This window comes from Epinephelus fuscoguttatus, linkage group LG13 (genome assembly GCF_011397635.1).
Source record: "Epinephelus fuscoguttatus linkage group LG13, E.fuscoguttatus.final_Chr_v1".
NCBI classification, from domain to species: domain Eukaryota; kingdom Metazoa; phylum Chordata; class Actinopteri; order Perciformes; family Serranidae; genus Epinephelus; species Epinephelus fuscoguttatus.
The window spans coordinates 38,177,916-38,204,724 of NC_064764.1; the positions used below are offsets into that span (position 1 = coordinate 38,177,916).

The window sequence follows — 26,809 nt, forward strand, 5'->3', positions numbered from 1 at the left end:
CCCGGGCTTTGACCCAGAAGTTGAATAGCATCAAATGTGTAAGAGAAGAAGCTGGTAAGAACATGGGGAAATCTACATCCAGAGCCGTGACTTTCTGGACGGACGAGGAGACACAGTTCATGTTGTGTCAGCTGAAAGAGTGAGACAGAGACAGAATGGTGATTGTTTGGTCTGTGACGTGAAAAGGTCGCCACCTATTGTAGCAGATTCGGCCATACTTCCGTCAATGAATCAATTCCCCTCCCATCTTGTATACCGGAACAAGGACAGTAGTCCAATCAAATGGCCTAGTCAAGCCTTAACTGTAGCGTGACTTAACTGTGCATGTAAACATACTTAGTAACATCACATTAACTGTGCCAGGCTTGGGTAAACAGAATGTGTGTTGGGTTCAGGCTCGGTTACTCCTCTCTTTGGCTCGGTCGGGTTTGGACACAAATATGCGACCCAAGCTGCACTCCAGTCGTCATCAGGGTCTCTTACGGGGGAGCTTTCAGAAAAAATGTGTAAGAGCATCTGTCCTAGATTGGATTGGAGACCTTTAATCAGTCATAACGAGCGGCCATAAAAACCCTGATTTAAGCTTATAATTAACGGAACACACATTTAGCACCAAAACTGTAAATAGAAACAGATCTAACATCCAAACCAACAGATAGGAGGAAGAAGTACAACAATCCCCCAAACTGCACAGCCACAGACCACGCTACTGAGCAAGGCAGCACTGCAGTACGACGCTGCATGAAACAGGATGACAGCTTGTGTATTATCTGAGCAGAGATATTAAAGCTCTGATCCAACTATAAAGCAGTCCAAATGAAGCACACAGCCTCAGCTCTCTCCCTGCCTGCACTTCATGCTGCTGTGTTTCTGCAGACATGACCCGCTGTGGTTATGTAAGCCACATTTCTTTTTTAGTGTACATAAACAAAGTTAGAGAGTGAAGTAAAGCAACATAACGTCACCGAGACTTTTCAGTCCAACTGAAACACGGCTGACCTTGATATTCATGCTGCTGTGGAGGAAACAGACTCCGGACAGATGTGTCGGTGCTTTCAGTTTTACACACTGAGCTTCAGAGATGTCTCAGGTGTCAACAGCTCAGTATAATGGAGGTGAACGGGATTAAGTTTGTCACTGTCTTTTTCTAATTCCCTGCTGTCAACTCTTTACTTTTTGGCATGTGTATATGTGTAATTTGCACCTTATTGTTAACTTATTTACTCTCTGACACTATGCACATTTGCACCTTATTGATAACCTTTACTGTTTGTATTGTGTTTAATCTGTACTCTGTATATTTGCACTCTTTCCAGCTTTGTATTGCAGCTGCTGCACAACGACTTCCCTTAATTAAGTCTTATCTTAATAATTCACTGTCATTCATCCATTTCCATTTTTCAGAGAGATCATTTCATGAGAACAGTTCACAGTGAGGTCAATTGTTTAAAACCCTGCAGAGCACAAACTCAATTCCAATCACCTCCATGTATCAGGATGGCAGCAGAGCTCTCACAGACTGGATAAATTCAACCAGAACTAAATATATATAGATTCGAAGTGAACTGTCCCTTTGGAGTGTGATGCAGCTGCTGACATTATGTGACCGACCTGCAGCCAAGTCAGTGCTGATTTACAGCACATTAAAGCAGATCAGCTTAACCACCTCCTCTCCAAATCTGCGCACATATAGCTGCACATAAAGCTGCAGCACATACTGAAAACTACTGCTGGCATGTGGAGGTCAGTGCTGCACAGAGGACCTGTACTCTGCACATGACTCGCGGTCTAAAATAAATGCAAACCCTCGGTTATGATCAAAATACTGCGAACAGGAACTTATCAGTGCTGGTTTTAAATACACAAAGTTCACCAAACAACTCTTAGCTCATGTTACCATGGTTTCACATCTCTAACCAGTAAACTGTCTCAGAAGGATCAGTGAGCAGTGGCTGTTGCTCAAATGTTGCTGTTATTTACACTGGCATTTATCTTCACATCAACACACCCATTCATGTATTATATATACACCAGTTTATCCAGTTCAGAGGGGCATGGGGCTGCAAGGAGGAGGGGTACACCTAGACAGGTTACCAGTCTGTCACAGGGCCACACAGACAAACACACATTCATGCCTGCAGGCAAATTAGAGTTCTGTGGTAGCAGTGAACAATCTGCAGAGTTGGAAACTGAACGGCTAAAAATGGTTTCATGAATCAAACACTTCATGGAAAAGGAGAACCACCAGTCAAGTGCAGTTTCGTATGCTTTAGCAAACTACTGGTGCTATTGGTTTGATCATATGTTACCATACAGCTCACTGTGTGCAGCCAACATCAGCCTCTTTACAGCCGAGAAACCACTGATATTAACAAAAATCTCAACATAAAAACAAACCCTCACCTCAGATCTTTAACTCAAAGCTCCAGTGTGTCGGATTTTGGGGGATAAACTGGCAGAAATGGAATATAATATAATAAGTATGCTTTATTTTGTGGGCAAACACCTGAAAATAAGAGTCGTTGTGTTTTTGTTACCTTAGAATGAGCCGTTAATACATAGGGAGCGGGTCCTCGTCTACAGAGATCGCCATGTTGCATCGCCATGTTTCTACAGTAGCCCAGAACGGACAAACCAAACACTGGCTCTAGATAGAGACATTCACGTTTTGGCATTTTCGCGTTGGGCGCTATAGTTAGCAGGTGCATGTGCCGTGTAGGGACAGTGTGTGTGATAGGATCCATTTGTAGCACAACTAGCCAAACTTCAGCATGTCCATGTCTAACAAAGTCTATGACAGCTGCTCAAAGTGTAGCTCGTCATTTTGTCCGCAGGTCCGAAATGCACAAACACGAACCACTCTTTACAACATAGGCATTTTTCCTCTGTGGGCATGAGGTCACAGCAACTCAAGGAAGCCCAACGTCACCATGCTTCACATCCTGCAGAGCCCCGGTCACACTCCGATGTCTTTTTATCCTCTCTCTCCTTGTCTGCTCTTCATGCATATACTTCGGCGGTCAAATTAAAAAGCAAACTATACTGTAAACTATTCTGGTTGTTGTACCGTCTCCAGAACTCACATTTTGAATGTTGTTTTCCTGCAACACGTGAAATCTCATAACATTTCAGAAAGAGACGTTTGCTTAAAGGGATAGTGCACCCAAAAATGAAAATTCAGCCATTATCTACTCACCCATATGCCGACGGAGGCCCTGGTGAATTTTTGGGGTCCTCACATCCCTTGCGGAGATCGGCAGGGGGAGTGGCTAGCACACCTAATGGCTGATGGCGCCACAAACTAATGTCCAAGAACACATAATTGAATCCACAAAGTATCTCCATACTGCTCATCCATAGTGATCCAAGTGTGCTGCAGCCCCGACATAAAAAGTTGTTTGGAAAAACGTCATATGCGCGGAGCACAGAGAAGCAGTCAGAGCTACAGGCTACAGTGAGGCTAAAAACAGAGTTCAAATGACGTTTTTCCAAACAACTTTTTATGTCGGGGCTGCAGCACACTTGGATCACTATGGATGAGCAGTATGGAGATACTTTGTGGATTCAATTTTGTGTTCTTGGATGTTAGTCTGGGGCGCCGTCAGCCATTAGGTGTGCTAGCCGCTCCTCCCGCCGATCTCCGCAAGGGACGTGAGGACTCTAAAACTTCACCAGAGCCTCCATCAGCATATGGGTGAGTAGATAATGGATGAATTTTCATTTTTGGGTGCACTATCCCTTTAAGGAGGCAATAACGAATGGACCGAATCAAGTGAAAGATAAAGAGACACTTCAGACACTTACAATAACAATCTGAGCCGCTCAGTGGTGAAAATAACCACTTTACTTCTAATGGACATACAGTGGCAATGTTGATGACGTGAATCCATCAGCACTCCTTAAATTTCACTGTGACAACTTTGACCATCACTTTAGTTTTTATATGACACACACATTTAGTAATGAGCGGATCTTCAAGAGTTTCAAAATATATTTTAACTTCGGCTGGATTATGTGAAGGTCATGTACTCTAATCCTCACTTCCTGTGGGCTACAGCAACACTAAACCTCTGAGCTTGTCTGCCCTTAACTCTAATAATACAACTTACTACCAACACCATTTCTCCCACTGCCTTACACTGGTAGCTGTGACGTAATCTGTGCTCTGATTACTGCCTGTGCAACAAAGATCCATAAACTGTATTCTTGTGAATAAAGCAGAGTGTGTCTGAGCCCTCCGTGCCTGTTTACAACCGTAAATGGATTAAAAAGGAAGTGGTGGGGAATTCCGCTGCAGGCCCTCTGAACACTCAGATCCTGTACACTGGAAACTTGAGGAGCCTTTCCATGAGTGTCTCATACATGTGTCCATAAATCACCACAGACAGGTCATTACTGGTGTCGGTGTCACCGCCAGTAACACCCAGTGGAGGAGGTGCATCCAGCTGTGCATCCGGTCCAGGTGAGGCAGAACTTCGGGATGCATTTATCCCATAAAGGGTAACTTACATACACACACTATAGGCAGGGACCACAACAGCACCGGGGTCGCGGGTTCGACTCCCGGTGCGGCTCAATGAACACACAGTGATTTACACCAAGTAACGGAAATTCCAGCACCACACAGTCAGCGAGGACCACGCTGCTGTAACGCGTTACTGAGACTCGTTACCGCCCAGCACCGGCGTCCTCCCGGTTCTGTTTCTAACCAGATGACAGAGAGATGCCTACCTGCTTCCACCGTGTCCGTCAGGTCGTGGTTGGCGGCTGTCCGGGGAAACTCCTTCAGCTTTCGGGAGCTGAGGTTGAGGACGCCGCTGGCCGCCGCCTCCTCCAGCGCCCGCTCCAAGCCCCGGTTGGGAGGCAGGTTGGCGCTGCCGATGTGAGCCTGGATCGACGGGGAAGAACCGAGCTGGGAAAGAGGAGGACGAGCCGACTCCGGTCCCAACGTCGCCATAGTGTTCCCCCTCTCCGCTGTTCTCCCGGTGTGCGCGGCGGTTGTATATCCGTTAACGAGAGAGCGCGTGCAGGGGCAGCTAACGTTCAGGCAAACAGCGGGACTTCTTCAGGCGTGCCGAGTCGTGCCGTGCCGCGCGGTCGGTTTCCTCTTTGGTTGTCGCCGCCGCGTCCGCCTCCCTGTCTGCGCGGTACGTGAAGCGACGGGGATAAAACATCGACGCGACATCCGGCCATTGGCTTTCAAAATAAAATACCTTTAAATAAATTAATTAAAATTAAAATTAGGCTAAATAATAATGATAATAATAGTTTTATTATTATTATTATTATTGTTGTTGTTGTTTAAAACTAAACTATATATATATATATATATATATATATATATATATATATATATATATATAAAACACCTTTCAAAACAGTTACAAAGTGCAAAGTGCTGTACGATAACCCTAAACACATTTAAAACATTTAAATATGGCTTTCAAAATAAAATACATTTAAATTAGATATCAATGCACCTCTTGCATCTTTACTTTTTGCAGATAATAATAATAATACTAATAATAATAATAATATCATTATTAAAATCAAATATCTATGCACCCCTTGCATCTTTGCTTTTTGCAGATAATATGATAATACCAACAACAATTTATGATATGATGATGATAATAATAATAATAATAATAATAATAATAAAGAATAAGAAGAATTATTACTATTATAATCATTATTATTATTATTATTATTATTATTATTACTATTATTATATCATAAATTGTTGTTTGTATTATCATAGTATCTGCATAAAGCAAAGATGAAAGGGGTGCATGAATATTTGATTTAAATAATGATAATATTAATAATAAAATAATAATAGTAATAATAATTATGATTAAGAAGAAGATTAATTATTATTATTATTATTATCATTACATATAAAATATTTCTGATTCTGATTCTGACAGTAGTAATGACTGTAAATAAATCCAGCTTGAAAGAAAATAATATTATGAGAAAAATGCTGCAGTTGTGTGGTTGGGTATATATCTGTATATCTGGTCTCAATACGGCCTCAAAAATAAAAGTTTATCAAAATGAAGTATGATTTTTTTTCATTATTACCCTAGTTAACTTGACAGAATGACTCTCATTCTATTTCCATTGGTACCATTTTATTTTGAAGACAGGCCCTCTGCATTTCCGGTTTGACATTCATTTGACTTGACGCAGCCCACTCAGTGCGGCTGCGCAGTGGACTGTGCGTCTGAGAAACAGCAGGGAAACTAAAACAGCGACTAAACAGTGACATCTGGTGGACAGAGTCAATACATGCTGCACTTCAATATACCTGAGTGACACTGTGGGTTGTTTCAAACACCTGGACCCTAAATCCTAGGCCTGTTTGGGGCCTCACAAAAACTGCTGAATATTTAAGACTCTGTCGATCTGTTTGCAGACTCATAACTCTTATCAGGTGGAGGTCTGTGGCTTAATGTTGCACATTACCAACTTGTGGAGGTCACATTATCAGTAATTATATGTTCACACCATATGTCATTAGCTCAGCTGCAGAGGGGTCTGGTAGGATCCTCCTAAATCACCCAAACCAAATGAGGAAGAGCTGCTCTATGAAGCACTCCCTTTAAAGGAAAAGTTCAACCTTTTAAGGGAATACACTTATTCACGTTCTGCCCCAGAGTTAGTAAATGATCAAAACACATGATGCAACTTTCTTTTCTTTCCTTTTTTCATGTAAATATCACAAAAGTAAAGTCAACATTTCACTAGAGTCCACATGCTGCAGCAACATGTTGCACACGTTTCACTTATTCTGGCTGAACTGAGCTGGTCTCAGTTTCATGTGGGCACTTGCACACAGTGTCACTTTCCTGTTAGTTTAGCACCAGCACTGCCCACAGTCGACCACAATAACACAAACAGCTGTGTGGGTGTGCAGAGCCTTTAATATACTCAAAAACTAAATTGTTATCCTGCTGAAAGCCACTTTAATCAAGTGTCCATGTGATCTGTTGTTAATGTATATCATCATTATCATCACTGCTTCATACTGTCACCAACATTATTACACATGAACCTGTGGAGAACATGAACGTCTGAACCAACCGCCATTAAATACCCACCCAACAGTTGTTGAAACATTTTGATAAGAACTACAGATGTGAACCTCATGGTGGTGCTACAGGAGAGGATCATCAGTGTCAAACGAGTTCACCCTCTGCAAACCAAATTAATGTGCCAATCTATGAAGTAAAGGGTGAGATATTTCAAGGGGAAGTTTGACCAGATTGTGGCGCCAGATGGAAAGTCAGAGGATCAGCAAAGTCAGTAAGCTCTATCCTCTGGGGACCATGAATATCCCAACGTTATTTCATCCCAACTAATCCAATAGTTGAGCCTCGCCGCTAGTGTGGTTACAAAAAAAAACATGCAACAAAGATGCAGCAGAAGCTGAGCTATCTTTACTTAAAGTTACTGAACTAAAAGTACGTCAAACCCTAAAACACTCCGATAAAGCATCTCTGGTATAACCCAAAGCTTTCATTCAAATTCAAGGACCCAGTCTGAAACACTGGACTTCTGTTATCATGTGCAGTGTCCCAGTCCAAGCCAACACACGGTACATCACCAGAGTTATTTGCTCTGACTTTATAAAGCAGCCCTCACAGGCAGAGTTGTTGAACAAACGTCATGAGCGAAATCAGTTTGTTACCCCTTCAAACAGAGGGAACAGCTGCTGCAGGTTTAAACACTCAACACTTACACTTTTTAGGATGAAGGCTGAGGATGAGGAGTTTTTTAATAGTGCTGATGGGATTTTGTACAGACACATAAATAATACTTTTTTATTACTCTTAAACAGGTGAATGAGAACTTTTTTTAAAGTAAAATACTGTAAATGGGACAAAATTTGGTACTAAGCAGTTTTCGATGCTTAAATTTTGGCTGTCAAAACGTTTTTCTTGGCTTTTTCAGTTCTGTAACGATGCCAAAACTTTGTGAACTTTGCCAATATTACTTATGCAGATAAATTAGTCATTGATTTTTAATATGAATAAGAACAAACAACACATTGCTGAATAAATGCTGACGCTTTGTGAGGTAAAAGCAGCCTGGATTCACCTCTGCACGCAGAGAGACAATCTGCTTTGTGTTGAAGGTAAAAATCCTTATTTACTACCAACTGTGTGTGTGTGTGTGTGTGTGTGTGTGTGTGTGTGTGTGTGTGAGACAGTGGGAGAGCTCCATTGGGGAGCGGGAATGCTGAGTCAAGCGATTACATAACAAGCTTACATCAGCAGATACACAGTGCTGATCACTGATTACAGTCGGTGTGCCAACTCCTGTTTGGACTTGTACACTTATGAGGACCTTCACTGATGTAATGTACAACACATCCCATCGACTCTAACGTTAACCTGCAGTCTAAATTTAACCCCAAACCATGTCTTCGACCTCAAACAGCACTTTGACAATGTGAAGACTGAAAGAAAAAAAAAAAATCCCCAAAATATTCAATTTCCCAAAAATGTCCCAACACTCTAAAAATGTCCTTACTTTCCAAAAATCATTCAATTCCCATAATGGATTATTGAACAAGCCTATCAGGCACAGTCTCAGGGGCCCAAAGTGTCAGGGGCCCCCTCACCTTCACTTTCAAAATGTGACTCAAAGAGACACACACTAACGAGAGACTCAAAATGACCACAAAGAGACACAAAGCAGCTACAAAGAGATGTAAAACAGCTGCAAAGATACACAAAGAGACTCAGAAAGTCTAGGAAAAGGGGGAAACAATCACAAAGAGACTCAAAGTGTACACAAAGAGCGCAAGGCAACAACAAAAAGACTCAAAATTACTACCAAGAGCTACACAGAGACATATATAATCACAGAAAGATGTGTAACGACTACAAAGAGACGCAAAACCACAACAAAAAGAAGCTAAATGACTTTAAAGTTTGTGTGTCTTGCTCTTCTGTAGGAGAGGTGGGGGGCCCTCACCATGTCTGTGCCCAGAGGCCCGTTGTCTCATAACACATCCATGTTCACTCCCCCCACTTTTCAAAAATGTCTTCACTTCCTAAAAATGTCCTCACTTTCTAAAAATATCCTCCCCGTCTAAAAATGTTCTTATTTTACAAAAATGTCTCAACTTTCTGAAAATGTCCTCATCTCCATTTCCAAAAAATGTCCTTGCTTCCTAAAAATGCTCTCACTTCCTTTACGTCATCATTCCCTATAAATGTTCTTACTTTCTAAAAAGCTCCTCACTTTCCCAAGAAAAATTCCTTGCGTCCTAACACTATCCCTGCTCTCCAAAAAATGTGCTTCCTAAAAATGCTGTCATTCTCCAAAGATTACATAAATTTCAAAAAAATGTCCTAAAATTCCAAAAATTGCCCTGCTTCCTAAAACTGTCCCCACTTTCCAAAAAGTGTCCTCATTTCCTAAACATGTCCTCACTTCCTGAACATGCGGTCATTCTCTAAAAATGTCTCACCTTCCCAAAAAATTCTTGTTTCCTAAAACTATGCCTGCTCTTCAAAAAATGTTCTTGCTTCTTAAACAAGGTGTCAGTTTCCAAAGATTACACTAGTTTCCAGAAGTGTCCTAACTTTAAAAAAAATGGCCTTAAACTGTCCCCACTTCTTAAAAGTGTCTTCACTTCCTAAACATTTTTGTCACTTTCCCAAAAAGTATCCTCGCTTCCCACACGTCGTCATGCTCTAAAAATTTCTTGTCTTTTAAAAGTGTCCTCACTTCCCAAAGAAATAGCCTTGCTCCCTAAAAATACCCTCACTTCTTACAGATGTCATCATTCTCTAAAATGTTCTTCTTACTTTCTAAAAATGTCCTCACTATCTAAAAAACCCCTTGTCTCCTATTATTCCTGCTCTCCAAAAAATGTCTCCAAAGATTACATAAATTTCTAAAAATGTCCCTACTTTCTAAAATGTGTGCTCATTCCTAATCATTTTCCCACTTTCCAAAAAAAAGTCTTCACATTCCAAAAAATATCCTTGCCTCACTCTCTTAAAATGTCCTCACTGTCCAAATAGTGTCCTCACTTCCTAAATATTTTCTCACTATCTAAAAAATGTCTTCACTTTCCGAAAGATGTCCTTGCTTCCTAAAAGAAAAGTCATCCTTTCCTCAACATGTCATCATTCCCTAAAAATGTTCTTTTTCCTTTTAAAGTGTCCTCGCTTTGATTATATAAAACGTATTTCCAGACAGACACTTGACACTCACATTAAAACTACACACAGGGATGATGCAGGGTGTCTTTGGACTCTGAGTCCTCCTGACGTCCTCCAGTGTGTGAAAACAAACACAAACATTCAGGGCACTTTAAGGGGAGATAAATAACAAGGAATGTGCACTGTCAGGGTCTCACATGGACACGTGTCGTCTCAGACATCTGAGCTGCGTCTCCGTTTTCCTCCTGTGAACATGAAGGTAGATCAAACACACTGATACTTCGACTCTGAGTGAAACTTCCTCTTTCTTCTCTACCAGCTGCCAGCTGACGTGACAACCATCGATCCGTCTGCTGAGCTCAACACTCTAATATTTCTGCTGAAAAAAGCCTGACACTGTTCTATCTATGGTTACAGTTAGATTGAGGAAGACGCACCATCATAACCTCTGAACATGTAACTGCTGCTGCGGCTTGCTCTGAGGTTCAATCACATCATTTTCTATTGAATACAATTGTAATACATCTTTTCTATCTGATTCTATTTTTCTTTATCTGTGTTTGTATGTTCTTCAGCAAAATCACACTTTAGATACATTTTCACAAGGAAAAAGTCTATTGTCTAATTGTCAGGACACTAATAACAATTTTGGGGGTAAATTACTTGAGTTAAGTTCTGTTGTGCACTTTAACAGGAGCTTTTTAGCCTCTCTGCTGTCAGGACAAACCCTGCCGACTGCTCAGCCACAGAAAGTCAAACCACTATTTTAAATACAGGAAGTGTTGATAACCAGCCGCCTCTCTTCCTTTCTGTGCTTCAGTTGTTGGTGGATGAAGACTCATTTCAGTCCCTTCAGCCTCTGACAGGTCGCTGCTTCACTTTAGGACCTCTCAGAATGGTGAGTAGCCTGGTTTATGTCGTGGTCTTTAAGACGTCTGTGCTGTTTTGGTCAGTGTTGCTCCGTCCTTCAGTCCAATGCACTTTGCTGTTTGTAAAATAGGAAACATGTTGGTACTTCAAGATGATATCGCACACAATCAGAGTGTGTTTCTGCACTCACACAGGAAGTTTGAAGTGAGTCAATCTCCTGAAATGAAACTAATGAGCTTTTATTAATATCTTAAACACAAATGTACTCTTTAACAGTGCTGGATAAAACTGGTGGTTTGGGGTAAAGACTAAAAACCAACACCTTTCACCAAGTAAAAGTCTTAATACCACACTGTAATAATACTGTGCTCCAAGTCAAAGTTAAAGTGCAAAAGTACTGACATCAAATTAAAGTACTGATATTTAAACTACTCATCATGCAGGATGTCCCATATCAGAGTAATATATATAAATGTATTGTATTTTAATTAATGATGCATTAATCAATGCATTACCTTTATAATGCGACTAGAAAGTGTTGTTAAAAGAGAGCTGTGGTGGAGTAGAAGTATAAAGCAGCACTGAATGGAAACACTCAAGTAAAATACAAGTACCTCAAAATTGTATTTCAATGCAGTACTTGAGTAAATGTTGAGGAATATTCCATTCCTGATGTTCTCTCTTCAGTTAGTTTGTTTGTTGTTTCATTTTGTGTTACTGTCTGCATTTTCCGGATTTATGTTTTAGCTTTAAAATCTCTTATCCCAGAATTGGAGAATGATTTTTTAAAATTCAAATATCACAATTTTTTAAAAGTTTTTGTTGTTGTGGTTGCTATTTCTCATCATTAAAGGAATACTTTGCCCCCAAAATAATCATTTATATAGCAGTTACTCATCCTGTGTTATGCTGAATTTGTGAAGAAAAGAAGAAACCAGAAACTGAGAAAAATGTAGATGAATTAAAGTGAAAGGGGTCCATGTTCAACAGCAACACTATACCAAAACATCAGTTTAAAGATCTGCTGTCAAGCATTCACGCCTGTTGTTTCTTGGCCAACCCAGTCTCACTCCGAGGTCGTTGAAATCTGGCGCTTGGTCAGTGACATCTGGTGTCAGACACCATTAAAAAGAGCTATCCTTTCACGCTGGCATATGTGGTTGCTTTTATTTGACCGCATCAGGGGGAAACATGGTGGCACAAGAATGAAAGTTAAGTTGGCAAAAGTCAAGTTGTGCAGGTGGGAGGGGTGACTTTCACCCGAGAGGCCGGAGTTTGCTTACCATAAGACTGTAAACCCAAACCCTGTTCTACCACATGCTTTTGTTGCCGAAACCTAACCAGGTGTGTGTGTTGGCAAAACATAACCATATGCATTTGTTGTTGAAGGAAAAAAATGCCAATTTATGGTGTTGTACCAACATAGTGCTTTTATTTTGAAAGAGACTGTATGCAAACTGTACATTTCCTGTGAAAACAGAAGTGTATTTTGAAAGAAGATAATGCATGTAACAGGCTGAAGTTGACACAGCGTCCCAGAACATCAACAGCCAACACACTCAGGGTACCTTGGACGTGGATGTGGAAAGAACATGACCAAACGTTGATATGTGACAAGGTCGCAGTGAGAATGTGATGTCCTGGCCAAAGAACGAACTGGGAGTGAAGTTCCAACCCAGGAGTGTTATCCATCTCTGCTGAGACTATTTACACAGAAGTGTTTTAAATACTGAGGTTTTAGCAGAATCCATGTGTTTGGGAGGTACTGAGCCTACGACTGGATAAATAGAACGTGAATTATACTGCATGAGCTGGTCGAGAGTTTGTAAACTAAAGTTTTGATAGAGTTTTTATATTGTTAAATGTGGACTCCTATGACTTTAATTCATAAAGAATTCTCTCAGCTTTTTGGATTCTTCGTTCACCGTGGAGGCATGAGAGAAAAACACCCTAACACTGGGTGGGTAACTGACAGACAGATGATCACTTGGGGGGTGACGTATTCCTTTAAGAGAACATAGAGGGCTGGATATCCAATAAATAATAAGAATAATTCATCTGCAATCAGTTAAAGATCAGCTGATAACAGTAACAAAGGAAGGCGGTCAGAGGTCGATGAGTTAGAGGGTCAGTGTTTTTAGTTTTATTGATCTGTGTACCAGATCCTGCAGTAATCCATCCAGCAGTTTATCTGTTGACCCTTTGATTGATTTGCTCTGTGCTGTTATTTTGCCAGTCCGTTTATTTGAGCTGAATCTTTACTCAGGGCTGTAATCACATATTCAGCACTGGGGGAGACCATTTTCAGTCTACCCCCAAGAGGAGTTCAAGAGGAGATATCTTTTGAAACTTGAAAAATCTTTGATTAGTGTTTCTCAGGACAGACCGGGACTGAAATTCAGCCCTGGACTTTTAGGTGGATGTGCAGGCTGAGAACTTTTAAGCATTTTTTTGACACTAATACTTTTGAAGACCTTCAGGACACTTTCAGATGTCTTGCTGACACCTGCCTCCTTAGTTTGTAACTCTAATTGATATTACAGTCACACACTATGACACTCATAGCACACCTGTATTTCAAGTCAAGTCAAAGTTTGTTACAGCCCAGTATCACAATGCATGCCTCAAAGGGCTGTACAAATAATAACTCCAGTTCAGTTTCAGTTTTATAGATAAAGTCCAATATCACCTCAGAGGAAAAAAACCCTAAAAACCAAAACCAAAGAAAACTTTAACAGGGTGAGATGGTAGAATATGGGTCTTTCTTGTTCAGAGCCATGGTCACCTGTAGAGTAAGTATTTAACAAATCATTTTTATTGCTGGGTGGCATGTTGTTGAAGTGGTTAGCATTTTTGCCTCACAGCAGGAGTGTTCCTGGTTTGAACCCTCGGGTGGTGGAGCCCTTCTATGCAGAGTTTGCATGTTCTCCCTGTGTCAGCGTGGGTTTCCTCCAGGTCCTCCAGCTTCCTCCCACAGTCCAAAGACATGCGGGTTAATTGTTGACTCTAAGTTGCCTGTCCAGGGTGAACTCTGCCTCTCACCCAGTGTCAAATGGGATAGGCTTCTTTCCCCTGCCACCTCCAATGGCATAAGCCATTATGGGAAATGAATGAATTTTTATTGCTGGACTCGCTATCAAATAAATGCCTTATAGGCCATAAAGCAAAAATACCTGAAAAGTAGTCAAGAAGAAATTGATCAATTTTTTTTGTTTATTTTACTATTTACAGTCAAAGTTGACCATTTTGTAAAACACTTTGGAGAAATTCACAGTAAACTTCTCCAAACGTTTATGCACTGCATTGTAAAAAAGTTGTTTAAACTTCTAAAAGTTAATGTCTGCAGAGATGGGCAAAAATACATCAAAATGTATTTTGATACAAAATACAAAATACCACTCAAATAAATGTATCAAAATAAAGTACAAAATACTGGTGCCAGAAAATGTATTAAAATAGAATACATGTATTTTGTATTTTCAAATACAGAAAATACTTTTTTTCTTTTTCTTTTTAGCAGCGACCCACTGCTCTATAGGTCACTCTGTCGGTTGGTTGGTCAGTCGGTCCACAGAGCTTTTCGTGAATAACTCAAAAAGTCCTTGACCAAAACTGCTCAAAATGTGCATACTGCAACTAAAGACCATGAGTAACTATACCAGAAAGAATGCCCACGATTCATCCCTAGATGGCGCTATACTAACCGATTCAAATCTTTTTGTGAATAACTCAAAAAGTCCTTGACCAAAACTGCTCAAAATGTGCATACTGCAACTAGAGACCATGAGTAACTATACCAGAAAGAATGCCCACGATTCATCCCTAGGTGGCGCTATACTAACCGATTCAAATCTTTTTGTGAATAACTCAAAAAGTCCTTGACCAAAACTGCTCAAAATGTGCATACTGCAACTAGAGACCATGAGTAACTATACCAGAAAGAATGCCCACGATTCATCCCTAGGTGGCGCTATACTAACCGATTCAAATCTTTTTGTGAATAACTCAAAAAGTCCTTGACCAAAAATGCTCAAAATTTACATGCTGCAATAGAGACCACAAGTAACTATGCCAGAAAGAACAACCATGATTCATCCATTAATGGCTTGATAGTAGCAAATTTGGTCGCAGCTATTGCAAATTTGCGCTTGTTTTCTCACAATTTGGTGTAGCAGAGTATTCAGGTTTGGACTATAGGATATACACAAAGCTCTGGTGAACCCCACAGAAAGGCAGACCAGTCACAGAACTAACTAAGTGTAACAAAGCGAAGCCATTAAAAAACAACAACTTGATTATGTATATATATATTTATTAACCAGACTTAACAGCCCATAAACTTTTTTGTATCAACACATAAAATATTCACAGACACTGTGATAATAACATATGAATGAATTTCAATATTTTTCAAATGAAAAAGAGAAAAAAAGCTAGGGACATTTAGGCTACCCTAAAATATTATTTATTGATTCAGATTTAGATTCAGACAACTTTATTGATCCCACGTGAGGCAATTCATTTGTAGCATACTCATCCCAAGCATCAACCACAACAACATACAATTTCCTATGTTATGCACAGTCCAGTAAAACAGACCACTAGGTCACTGAAGGGCACATTGAATGGCCCAAGTTTAAAAGAAATATTATATATTATAAACAAAAATATTTAAAAAAAAAAAAAAAAAAAGTAAAAACTATTGTTACATCCAACATTATAAGAATGTGTAGCCTATTATTTTTGTTTTTTGATGTGTGGAGAAAATATTTTGAGTATTTTAAATACAAAATTACTCCACTCAAAAGTATTTTGTTACAAATTACATTTGCTTTTTATCAAATACAAATCACAAAACACTCAAATGTAATTGAAATACGTATCTTAAATACAAGTAACACAAATACTGCCCATCCCTGCTGTCTGGGCTGCCTTAAAATTTTACGTTGACTGAATTTGAGAACACAAGCTGTTTCTTTTGACACTGAATATTAAGTCTCGTCTTAACTGTCACTGATGTATGATGTGAAACCAGCTGATGTTTGTGAAGCTGCCACACAGTGAAGGTACTGTGCACTTTGATTAGACTGTCAGGGGAATACCAGAGACTAAACTGATACATACTGGAGTTTGTATTCAAGTTAGAAACTTTCAGGACCAGAGGTACGGACATTTCAAGGTTAACTTCCATGTTCTGCAAACTGTCATTCACAGTTCATTAAGCTGGTAAAACCTTTCTGAAGTTAAATTCAAACAGGGCGGTACATGCAACCCCATTTAACATCTCTTGTGTTTCACAGGAAGTTTTACTGTAACATTTAAAATTGCGCAGGCTGAAATCAACAGGCAGTTGTTCCCAGGTTGAGGTCAAAACCAAAAGCAGAAGTTTAGAACCAGGGCCCCTTTATTCTGGAACGTTAGAGGAGGTCCTGATATCACACACGTAAACACATTTGATCTTTACTTTTTGCTCGGTTCACTTTTTCATACAATTTCCTGAGGTATTTGTGGCACAAGAGAAGGCACTCACATTTTTGTATTTTGTGGAAATGACGCATGCAAATACTGGAAACTGTGGACATTTGTTTGAGTTCGAAATGATACGTTTTCTCCACAATACTGACTTACACAAGTGCAGATCCTGTGTGACTCATTTCCTGGCAAATGTCTGTGATTATGTGTTGATTCACATCGGGGGTGCCGTGATGAATCTGAAAAGGTGTAATTGCCACAATGTCTGCAAGCTTTCAACTTTCAAAAGTAAACTATGTCTCGAGTTCTTTCAGTGTGTGAATATTCTCCACAATGTCTCTCTGAAATACCAGCGTCCACAAACACCACCTGTCTGATCTCATCTTTTGCCCAGTGTAAATGAGGGCAGGCCTCTTCAGACATGAGACTTTGACATTTAAGGGCCTTGTAAGTTGTTTTATGATCCTCATCAGACTCTATGAGTGTACGACAGGAACTGCAGCAGCACTGATAACACTTCCTGCATGCAGAGAAAAGGACAACAAGCAGCTTTTGAAAGTTACAAATCAAGATGTCATCAGTAGTGATCAGCTTCCTGGAGCTATAAGTGTTTTGAGTAATTCAGTTTATTCGTGTAGATTCTCACTCAGGAAACACTGTTGCACCAGGAAGTTTGCACCAAAGCTGCTGTCATTGGGAAACTCTATCTCTCCTCTGCCGTACAGATGGGAAGCTGCGGCGGCATGTCCTCCTCTCTCCGTGGATCCAGATATGTCAGCTGGTGTATGGACTCTGCAGAGTCACCAGCACCTGTAGCTACAGCTCCGACTGCAACAGGTAAGATCATCCACACTCAGAATAGATTCACAGAGCTCTGAAGCATCTTCAGGGATTCTAAAGACTGCAATTACACAGGAAGCATACTGTACCTGCTGTGGATTGGCAAAGATGATTCACATTAAAGCTCCAGTGTGTAGGATTTAGGAGGATATACTGACAGAAATGTAATATAATATAATAAGTATTTTTTCTTATGTGCATAATCACCTGAAAATAAGAATCACTGTGTTTCCGCAACACATTCTCACTCCAACCTTGTCACATATTGACATCTGGTCATGGACTTTCCAAGTCAAGATATGACGTCCAAGGTACCCTGGGTGTGTTGGTTGTTGATGTTCTGGGACCCCGTGTCAACTTCAGCCTGTCAACCTGTTCTTTCAAAATAAAAGCACTACATTGGTACAACACCGCAAATTGACAACTAATGCACGTGGTTACATTTAGTCAACACACTCATAAGGTTAGGCCTAGGAAAAGTGAACAGGGTTTGGCTTTACAATCATACAGGAAGCAAACACCGGCCTCACTGATGAAAGTCCTTTGTTCTTGGCTGGGGCGCCGAAAAGGGGGGAAAAAGGAGAAGGATTCTAGGGGCCCATGATTAAGAGGGGCCCAGAGAGGCCCCTAATAAAATTATAATACTGACAAAAAATAATGATAAATAATGAATGATAGTCAGAAATACCATCAAAATGCATAGTTTTATGTAAAATAGCATCAGAAAATTTTGGCGGCCTCCCGGCCAGCTGTGTATAGGGCCCAGTAAAAATTCTTTTCATGGGGCCCAAAATCCCTGGCAGCGCCCCTGGTTGTTGGACCCATCAATCACCACTCCTGCCCACCTTACTTGGACTTCCGCCCCCTTAACTTACCTTTTGGTCCGGCCACGTTTTCCCCTGATGCTGCCCAGTGCCGAACGGCCAGTAATGATGAACGGCTGATGTGAAATGACAGATTTTTTCAGCAGGGTCTGACACCAGAACTCGCTGCCCAAGCGTCAGTATTCAGTGACTTAGGAGTGAGACCAGGCTGGTTTATGCTACCTTAGAATGAGCCGTTCATATTTACACAGGGAGCAGGTCATTGTCTACGGAGATCGCCATGTTGCACCACCATATTTCTACAGTAGCCTAGAATGAAAAATAAAACGCTGGCTCCAGATGGGGACATTCATGTTTTCGCATTTTGGCAGGGGGCACTGTAGTTAGCTGCTCTGTCACAGCAAGCTGTACAGCGTTCAAAAAACACAGATGTTTGACGTGAAACTGCTCTATTCAGTGTTTTTAGTGGTTTAAATCAGTTGGTCTGTTTGTTCTGAAGAGGAGGAGACCTCTGCAGATAATTCAGCTCCTGGGAAAAACCTCCTGACCAATGAAGGAATTCTAACTAGGAGAAGTTTCAACTGGTTGCAATCTGCAATACTCACCACTAGATGCTACTAAATCCTTCTAAACATTACATACTGGGCATTAAAAGCCGTTCCAGTAGCTCAAATGACAAAATTCCTCCTGTTGTTTGTAGGCTTTGATCTGAGATATCTGGTAGTGTTATTAATTATTCGTCTGCATTCACACCTCTCTACATCTTGCCTCTTGTTTCGTCTCAGTTCTGCTCCCTCTCATCCCTCAGCAATGACAGCTGATCTCCATTTGAAATATTAATTGATAAATATGTCTGTCTCCTCTTTCTCTCTGTTAGCTGCTCCAGAAGAATGCTCTCACCAAAACCAGCAGCCGGCTGATCCAGGATCAGTCCCACTTCTCCTTCTGACACCACCAGAAACCAGTGCAGGAGAAACAAACACAACATTTTCCCGTCAACACTCACAGCTGGCTTTCACAAAGAGGACACATGACAAGGCCTTCACACAGTCCCATCAGTTAAACCCACACCCCAGCTCTGCTGTCAACAACACTGATGAAGCCCCTAATCGTCCTGCCGCTGGTGAGGATGATGGCGGTGAGGAAGGAGGAAAGGAGAACAAAGAGGACTTGTCTGTTCTGCATCTTGAGGACACAACCTTCCTCCTTCCCAGGAGCAGTCCAGTCATCTCCAGACGCCACAGGCCCATCTCCTGGCATGGAGGGGGCACCGACACGTCTGCGTCATCAAGGTCACTACATACAGGAAATCATTAAAAATACTAAATATGTCAGTGCACTTCCTGTCAGATCAATCTGACAGTATCCATCAGTGTATATCTTTCAAATAAGTGAAACATTATTTCCTCTAGCTTGGACTCTCTGTCTCCTGCGTCTGGTTCAGTCACCAGTATGGAGGATCTGGGATCCAAACCGCGCTCCTGTCCCCTCCCGTCCCCTCTCCAGGAGAACAAGAAGCCGTGCTGCACCTCTGCCTCATCACACCTGAACCGCCTCTCCATTGCTGGGCTCCGACTTCCCTTCAGTGGACGGCAGGGATTGGCTGAGGAGAACAGAGGGCGGGGCCAAAGCAGCAGCAATGCCCTTCATTCATCAGGTAGAAGAATGGGTTTTGGAATCGAAAGTGTGCCAGTTTGTGTTTGCAGTCTGAGCAGTATTGTTTGTGGTTTGAATGGCAGGCAAATTCCATGTGGAGAGGCAGAACGCATTGGCTGAAAGACAGTCTCAGAACCTATTAGCTGCGATTAGAATAGATTGAATCATTACAGGTGTATCTACAGAGTCTACAGTAGCTGCATGCACAGAGTACACCTGCTGTTCCCCAAACCTCCCAACACAGCTTATAATCTGATTAGTTTGATTGTCAGAAACCAAAGAACTTCTTAACGTCCTGTGTTTGACCGGCACAGTCATTCTAATACAAGGGAAAAGACTGATGTTTGCCACAGGAAGAGTAAGTATCTTAAGGCATCATGTTTTTTATCAACTTCTAAATACATCCAGAAAAAAATGGGAACAATAAGGTGGTGCTGCCACAGTAACACAGACATCACAAAGTTATTTTTCCAGTCAAAGTGTTGGTCCTACCAGAAACCAAACCAAGGGTCTGCGTCTTAGAGGGAGTTCATAATAGTCCGGTTCATTTAAGCTCATCTGGCTTCATTAACAAACATTCATTCATGTGAACAAGGCAATGTAAAGGGAATACTTCATCCCCCAAAATGATGGTTTCTTTATCAGCTATTCCCCTCACATTACGTTGAATTAAGAAAGAAACCTTTGTTTTTCTTGATTGTCTCCACAGTGAACAAAAAATCCAAAAACAGAGAAATTTCTTGCTGAATTCAAGTCATGAGGGTCCACATTAAACAACAGCAAAACTATATCAAAACATCCGTCTACAAACCCTCAAGCAACTTGTGCAGTGTAATCCAAGTCTCATTTATCCAGTTGTATGCTCGGTACTTCCCAGACAGACAGCCCTTTCCGACGGGGAACTGAAATCACAGTGAAACAATGCTCCCTTCAAAGCCAGACTCCACTGACGAAAACAATAATTTTATCTTACTAAACACGAGAACTGCTGGTCTACCGCTGCCTCAATTGATTGCTTAGTTTGTGTTAATGGATGACTTTGGTGTTTTAAAGGGTTAGTTCGGATTCACTTATGACACACAATGCTACAAACAATCTGATCGAGGCAGAGGTAGATCAGCAGCTCCTCTGTTCAGTGAGCATTGAAGAGAGCACAGAGAAGTTCTGTGAAGTACTGAGCACATGAATGGATAAATGAGACTTGGTTTATACTGCACAAGTTGTGTGAGCATTTGTAAATGGGTGTTTTGATGTAGTTTTGCTGTTGTTAAACATGGACCCCTATGACTTTAATCATCAGGAATTTTCTCTGTTTTTGGATTTTTCGTTCACTGTAGAGGCATTCAAGAAAGACAAAGATTTCTTCCTGAATTCAACGTAATACAATGTGAGTTATTGATATACAAATGATTATTCTGGAGGTGAAGCATCCCTTTAAAATCCGTGCTTATCACCAGGAGATGACTTTTCTTTTTCCTGTGAGAAAAAAAAAACTGTACATAAAGTAGACAAATGGTTTGACATGTCCAAGGATTCACAGTTGTGTAGCTGCTCTGTGAGACTTGTGAATAATAAAATGAGGATGCTCAAAATTATTACAACTCATCCTCCAGGGACCATGAATGTGTGAGCTATGTTTCATCAGACATCTCATGCTGGGTGAGATATCTAATAAAAAACCTATATGTAACCCTCATAGTGGCTTTTGCACTTTTACACACCACAGAAATTAATTTGATTGAGTGCTGATATCACTTTCAATGATGCTATACTATTTTTGAATGTGTGTGTGTGTGTGTGTGTGTGTGTGTGTGTGTGTGTGTGTGTTTTGTCAGGCCTCTCTACCTCAACACAACCCAGCAAACAGAGAAGGTGCAGCGGTATCCCAGAATTCCATGCAGACATCTTTAAGACCAGTTGTGAGCTGGACAAGGTGCGTTGGCTCCCAGAACAGTTACAGTTTATTCATACTTTTGGTACATTATAGATGTAAGAATATAAAATCTGAGTCGTTACCGTCAGACTCAGATATCAGTTTCATCTCTTAATCTGATGTACATCTTCTCGCCTCACTCTGGACGATAACACCGTCAGTATCTGTGAATGCTTCACCACTGTCTGTATGAACGTCTGTGTGTGCAGGAGAATGCTCATTTCATCGTGGTGGACATGGTGCTGGAGGTGCTGGAGGGTGTAAAGTGGACTCTGAGCTCTGATGGATGGACGTCTACGATGGAATCTCACTGCGACATGTGCACACACAGACACACACACAGCTGGACAGAGGGCGTACCGCCACATGAACAGAGATGTAAAACAAACAGACACACACAGACCTGCAGGCCACACAGAAACACACACTCCTCTAATGTACACACACAGCAACACAGACAGGATGAGGAGGAAGAGGAAGCAGGGAACGACGAGACCGAACATCCGCCCAAGACTTTCTCTGTCCTCTCCACCGACAGTGGCTTCGAAGGTAAAATTATTTCCACTGGGCTCCAGCTTAACATCAAACCACACAGAAATATTCCTGAACGTCGTCTTCTGTGTTTTAATTCCAGATTGTGGAGTCGACGCGATGCTGACACCCAAAGACTCTCTCATAAAGTAAGGAAATACAGACAAATGACTCTGTGTGTCTGGATTTGTTGAGTCCTAAGTTTATCTGGTTTCCCATGATGCAGTGCAGAGTGGCTGGCCCAGCAGCTGGTACTGGAGTTCAGGAGGAGCTGGCTCCCTTCACGAGAGCCTCGGCGTGGACGGCAAAGCCTCCGCAGCTCCCTGCAGGAGGTGAGAACACAGTACAGTGACTAAATATCACCCACATAATTGTTTTAATAGATGAAAATAAAACATGGCTGGGAGATGGAGGTAGCTGATGCTTACTGTGTTGGTTACGTTGTGAGGAAGATGCTGTTGGAGAAGTTACCATGGTTGCCCATGGACAGGCACTCCAGGCACCCGGCTGTGTGGTACCTTGCTCAGAGCACCACAACACTTCTCCAGCTACCAGTCCACACTCCACATTTGGTCCAGATGGGGACTTGACCCAGTGACCCTCTGGTTCCCAAGCCAAGTCCCTTATATTAGTGGCTTATATTTCCCCAGTTTGTGCTTCTACTGTTACAGTGACATTATTGTAACCTTTATGCAGAGTTTGCATGTTCTCCCCGTGTCAGCGTGGGTTTCCTCCAGGTGCTCCAGCTTCCTCCCACAGTCCAAAGACATGCAGGTTAATTGGTGACTCTAAATTGTCCGTAGGTGTGAATGTGAGTGTGAATGGTTGTCTGTCTCTATGTGTCAGCCCTGTGATAGTCTGGTGACCTGTCCAGGGTGAACCCTGCCTCTCACCCAGTGTCAGCTGGGATAGGCTCCAGCACACCTTCAACCCCTAAAGGTCCATTTATGCTCAACGTTAAATACGGATCCGGATACGGACTGAGCCTTCTGTCCGTGCTCCGCGCTCATTTTGTCAGTATTTCTGCACGTTTCCATAAAGCTTACGGATACGGGCCAAACGGAGCAGTACCACCGGAAGCCGTGGAGGCAGTGTTGCTGTCACTACCGGATACGTAGCTCTAGTGAGATGCGAAGAAGAAATAACAATGGCGGAACTTTTTGAGGCAAGGTGCGAAGAATTCTCCGTCCTCCAGTCGCGATGTATTTAACAGCCTCAACGACCACCGCCTCCTACAGCGCTGCCTCTGTTTTTGTCTTTAATGCAAGAGGTTCATTATCAATATCTCCTCCACAGTCGTCATGTTTGTTTTTGAGTTTGTTGTTGTCATAAATTTTTGACTCTGGGCTGCCCCCTGGCGGATATATTGGTTAACATCCATGCCAACGCATTCTCGGAACCCATCGGGCTGTATTCAACATCTGACTTCCGGCAGACGGCGATACAGCCTCTGGGGGCAGACCCCTGATTTTTTGGTATTCCGGTTTGATTTGGAGGGAGGAGGCGAATTTCTGTTTCTGACTTCCGTTTATATATAAGTAAATATGCTGTGCAGTGACGCCAATTATGTTCTGCCTCATTAGTTCACCGCATGGAGCGTTTAACCTGGCAACAACTGCAGCCGGCTCAAACGTGATTGATCAATATCACGCAGACTACGAACAGCCTACAACCGGAAATCAGGGCTCTTCCGCTCTTCTTCTGGAGGCAAGATCTCTGGGGTTTGTCTACAGACTCTACACTCACTGAATGTAGAGTCTGTAGGCAAACATAGTGGCAAATTCTACATTTGGCCACTATGAAAATTAGCTTCAAAGCCTGGTGCTGTTCCTGGGAAGCTGTTTTTGGGCCTCAGGAGATTTTTTTTTAAAAGTAAGGCTTTCTCTCTCTCACCACAGCGATAAGAATCTCTTACTACACCTATGGTCTTGAACCCGCTTCCTGACAAGCAGTTGGATCAACCGATTAGTTGGTTTGATGCTTGTGTTGTTTTGAACGTCTCTTGTGAGTGAGACGTCTTCCACACATCTTTGCAGAATAGAAAAACAGAACTGACTCTCTCTCGTTTTCTAGGTATTGCAACTGACCTTAAGTCTATATGACAAAACAACAGAGGAAATAGAACAAAATTTCTACAGAAAAACTTAGTCGTACCTTTGCTTTCTGCTTCCTTCAATCTCCTTTCATTACTCTCTGTCTCTTATCCCCAAACCTGACAGCTGATCTTAAACACTGTGCTCTCCTCTCTGTATTTTGCCAGTTACCAGGTACTGGAGCTGTGGCGGTGAGCAGCGACAGCCTGGCAGAGGAGATCAGACTAAGGACCAGGATGAGAGGATCTCTGAGCTGGGCCCCGCCACGCTTCCAGATCATCTTCACTGCTCAGCCAGCACATAGGTCGACATCACACAAACACTGAATGCAAAATATGCAGCACACAGAGAATGTTTTAACTGAGAGATCAGTGCTTTATTTATTTAGATACACATAGATGAATGGATGGATAGATGTGGGCGTTCACAGTTGACTGTTTCCTCCTCCAGACGCAGTGAAGTCGTGGCCCTGCAGCACTTCCTGTGTGCAGGCTGTGGGACGGAGGTGGAGCCCAGTGAGTACTGGATTGTAAAGATGAAAATGAGCATCAAACATTTTTGAATTATAGTGGATTTATGATTTGCAGGAGGCCACTGGGTATAGGAAAGATAAACAGACATGTACATGCTTTCCAGTTGTAGAATGCTTCCACGAACAGAAAGTAAAGACAGAAAGACGGTCAGCAATTCGGTCAGTCATTAAATTAAAGTTAGCAGAATCCATTCAGGTTGAGCTGCAGAGGAGAGAAAACTGTGAAGTTCACAGTTAAAATAGAGTTGTTATTAGTAAGCACTGGAGTTTTTAATGTACCCACTGGGGGGTGCTGTCTTTAAACCAAACACACACACACAGACAGACGGGGGCTTTAAATGAAAAGTTCACCACCTTTTATGTGGATGTGCAGTCAGTGTTGATGGTTAATGTAGTTAATTTGAGCATTAATTCCTTATTTGTGCTACAGTGACTGAGAACACAGAGTCCTCCTGCTCACGTACACAACGCAGTATTTTACATGAAGTATCTGCTCACTTGTTAAATTGCTCCTGAAACCCTTCAGCCTTCACATGTGCATCAACATTAGGTGAGCAAAGTCATCTAGAGGGCCGGATTGGACCATTTGGCGGGCCGTTTCTGGCCCCTGGGCCGTAGGTTTGACACCCCTGCTTTACAGTGTACCCTCATCCTTGTATTTTGCTGTTTGAAATGCAGTTCCTCCTCTTTCCAGGAGGATGTTGCAGGAGGAATATGAGATTTTGCAGCTACATACTTAGCTTTCTCTTTCAATATAACACGCAGGAATTACGACTACATTTCCCATCAACACTGATTGGACATCCGTTCTCCCTTTAAATTCAGAAGAACCAGGATGCAATTAGTCTCGCCACCAGACAATCAGAGATCTCCGCCTTCTGATAGTCTGGGGACACTCCTTTCTAAAGTGTGTTTAACACACCGGCGAAAACGGCCGGCAACAAAGCAACGCCTCTTGCATTTTTGAAAAGGATTCGCCTTCTCAGAAATGTGTGCTCCCCCTTTTCTCATCCGAGGAAGGAAGGAAGCAAGAAAACAAACACACAGAGAGCTTGAAAATGGATGCCGAGAGATTTAACTCCGTTTTATCAAACGTGTGCTCATCCGTGAAGAAAATATTTTTTCCAGCGGATGTCTTAGTTACAACATGATTGAGCTAACTGGAGTAGTTTCATGTCGTATCCGACAACGGGAGGCTTTTAACAGATGACGTCCTGATGTTAGCTTTGCTGCTGCTGTTAGCTGTCCCTGTCAGCTGCAGCCACTGATGCTTTCTAGACATCGTGATTTCCCAAAACTGAATAAATACCACACATAGCAACACAAAACTGCTTTGCTAGCTCATTCATGTTGTAACTAAGATATCCGCTGGAAAAGATATTTTTTTCATGGACCGTTTAACGAGTTATTACCTATTACAGACACCGCTAACGGCTAACAGGGCTAACAGCTAACAGTTATCCCAGCTAAACGTGCACACAGAAATAGTAATGTTTGTTCAATCATTGTGTTTATAGACTTTACAAACATCGGATTAGTCTAAACGGTGATACAGTGATGTGAAAAATGTGATATATATAAACCAGCAGAGCTTTATAGCTCTGGTTAGAGCTTATATATATATATAGCTAAAAGCTCTGCTGGTTTTCTACCCGGAAGTATTTCTAAACAACAAGGCGATTCCCTCTATAGTCCGGCCGGACGGATGAGTCATGGCCTTGTAAAAGATTATGTTTGTTTCTTTTAGTTGGTGAGAATGTGTCGCCGCAAACGCGACAAACGTCCACTGACTTTGATGGCATTTTCTGCGAGCGCGGCTGAGCCATTTTGTACCGCTACACGTGTTTCTAGTGGGACTATGTTTACAAGCA

The 26,809-nt window shown here is 41.7% G+C and overlaps 2 protein-coding genes across 6 annotated transcripts in view; one reads left to right on the top strand and one right to left on the bottom strand.

Moving 5' to 3' along the window:
- Positions 1-5,151, bottom strand: part of lrch1 (leucine-rich repeats and calponin homology (CH) domain containing 1) — a 120,395-nt gene extending 115,244 nt beyond the window's left edge. For all 5 annotated transcript variants that reach the window (XM_049594681.1, XM_049594678.1, XM_049594677.1 and 2 more), the window contains exon 1: positions 4,732-5,151. In XM_049594681.1, coding sequence (XP_049450638.1) covers positions 4,732-4,957 — 226 coding nt within the window. In that variant the 5' untranslated portion in view covers positions 4,958-5,151. The remainder of the gene's footprint in view (positions 1-4,731) is intronic.
- The window catches only part of rubcnl (rubicon like autophagy enhancer), a 28,055-nt gene continuing 5,664 nt past the window's right edge, over positions 4,419-26,809 (top strand). Inside the window, exons 1-11 of the mRNA XM_049594682.1 lie at positions 4,419-4,462; positions 11,008-11,085; positions 17,255-17,366; positions 19,071-19,485; positions 19,606-19,850; positions 21,685-21,782; positions 21,992-22,331; positions 22,417-22,462; positions 22,540-22,645; positions 24,574-24,710; positions 24,857-24,921. Of these exons, the coding sequence (XP_049450639.1) occupies positions 11,083-11,085; positions 17,255-17,366; positions 19,071-19,485; positions 19,606-19,850; positions 21,685-21,782; positions 21,992-22,331; positions 22,417-22,462; positions 22,540-22,645; positions 24,574-24,710; positions 24,857-24,921 (1,567 nt within the window). The 5' untranslated portion in view covers positions 4,419-4,462; positions 11,008-11,082. The remainder of the gene's footprint in view (positions 4,463-11,007; positions 11,086-17,254; positions 17,367-19,070; positions 19,486-19,605; positions 19,851-21,684; positions 21,783-21,991; positions 22,332-22,416; positions 22,463-22,539; positions 22,646-24,573; positions 24,711-24,856; positions 24,922-26,809) is intronic.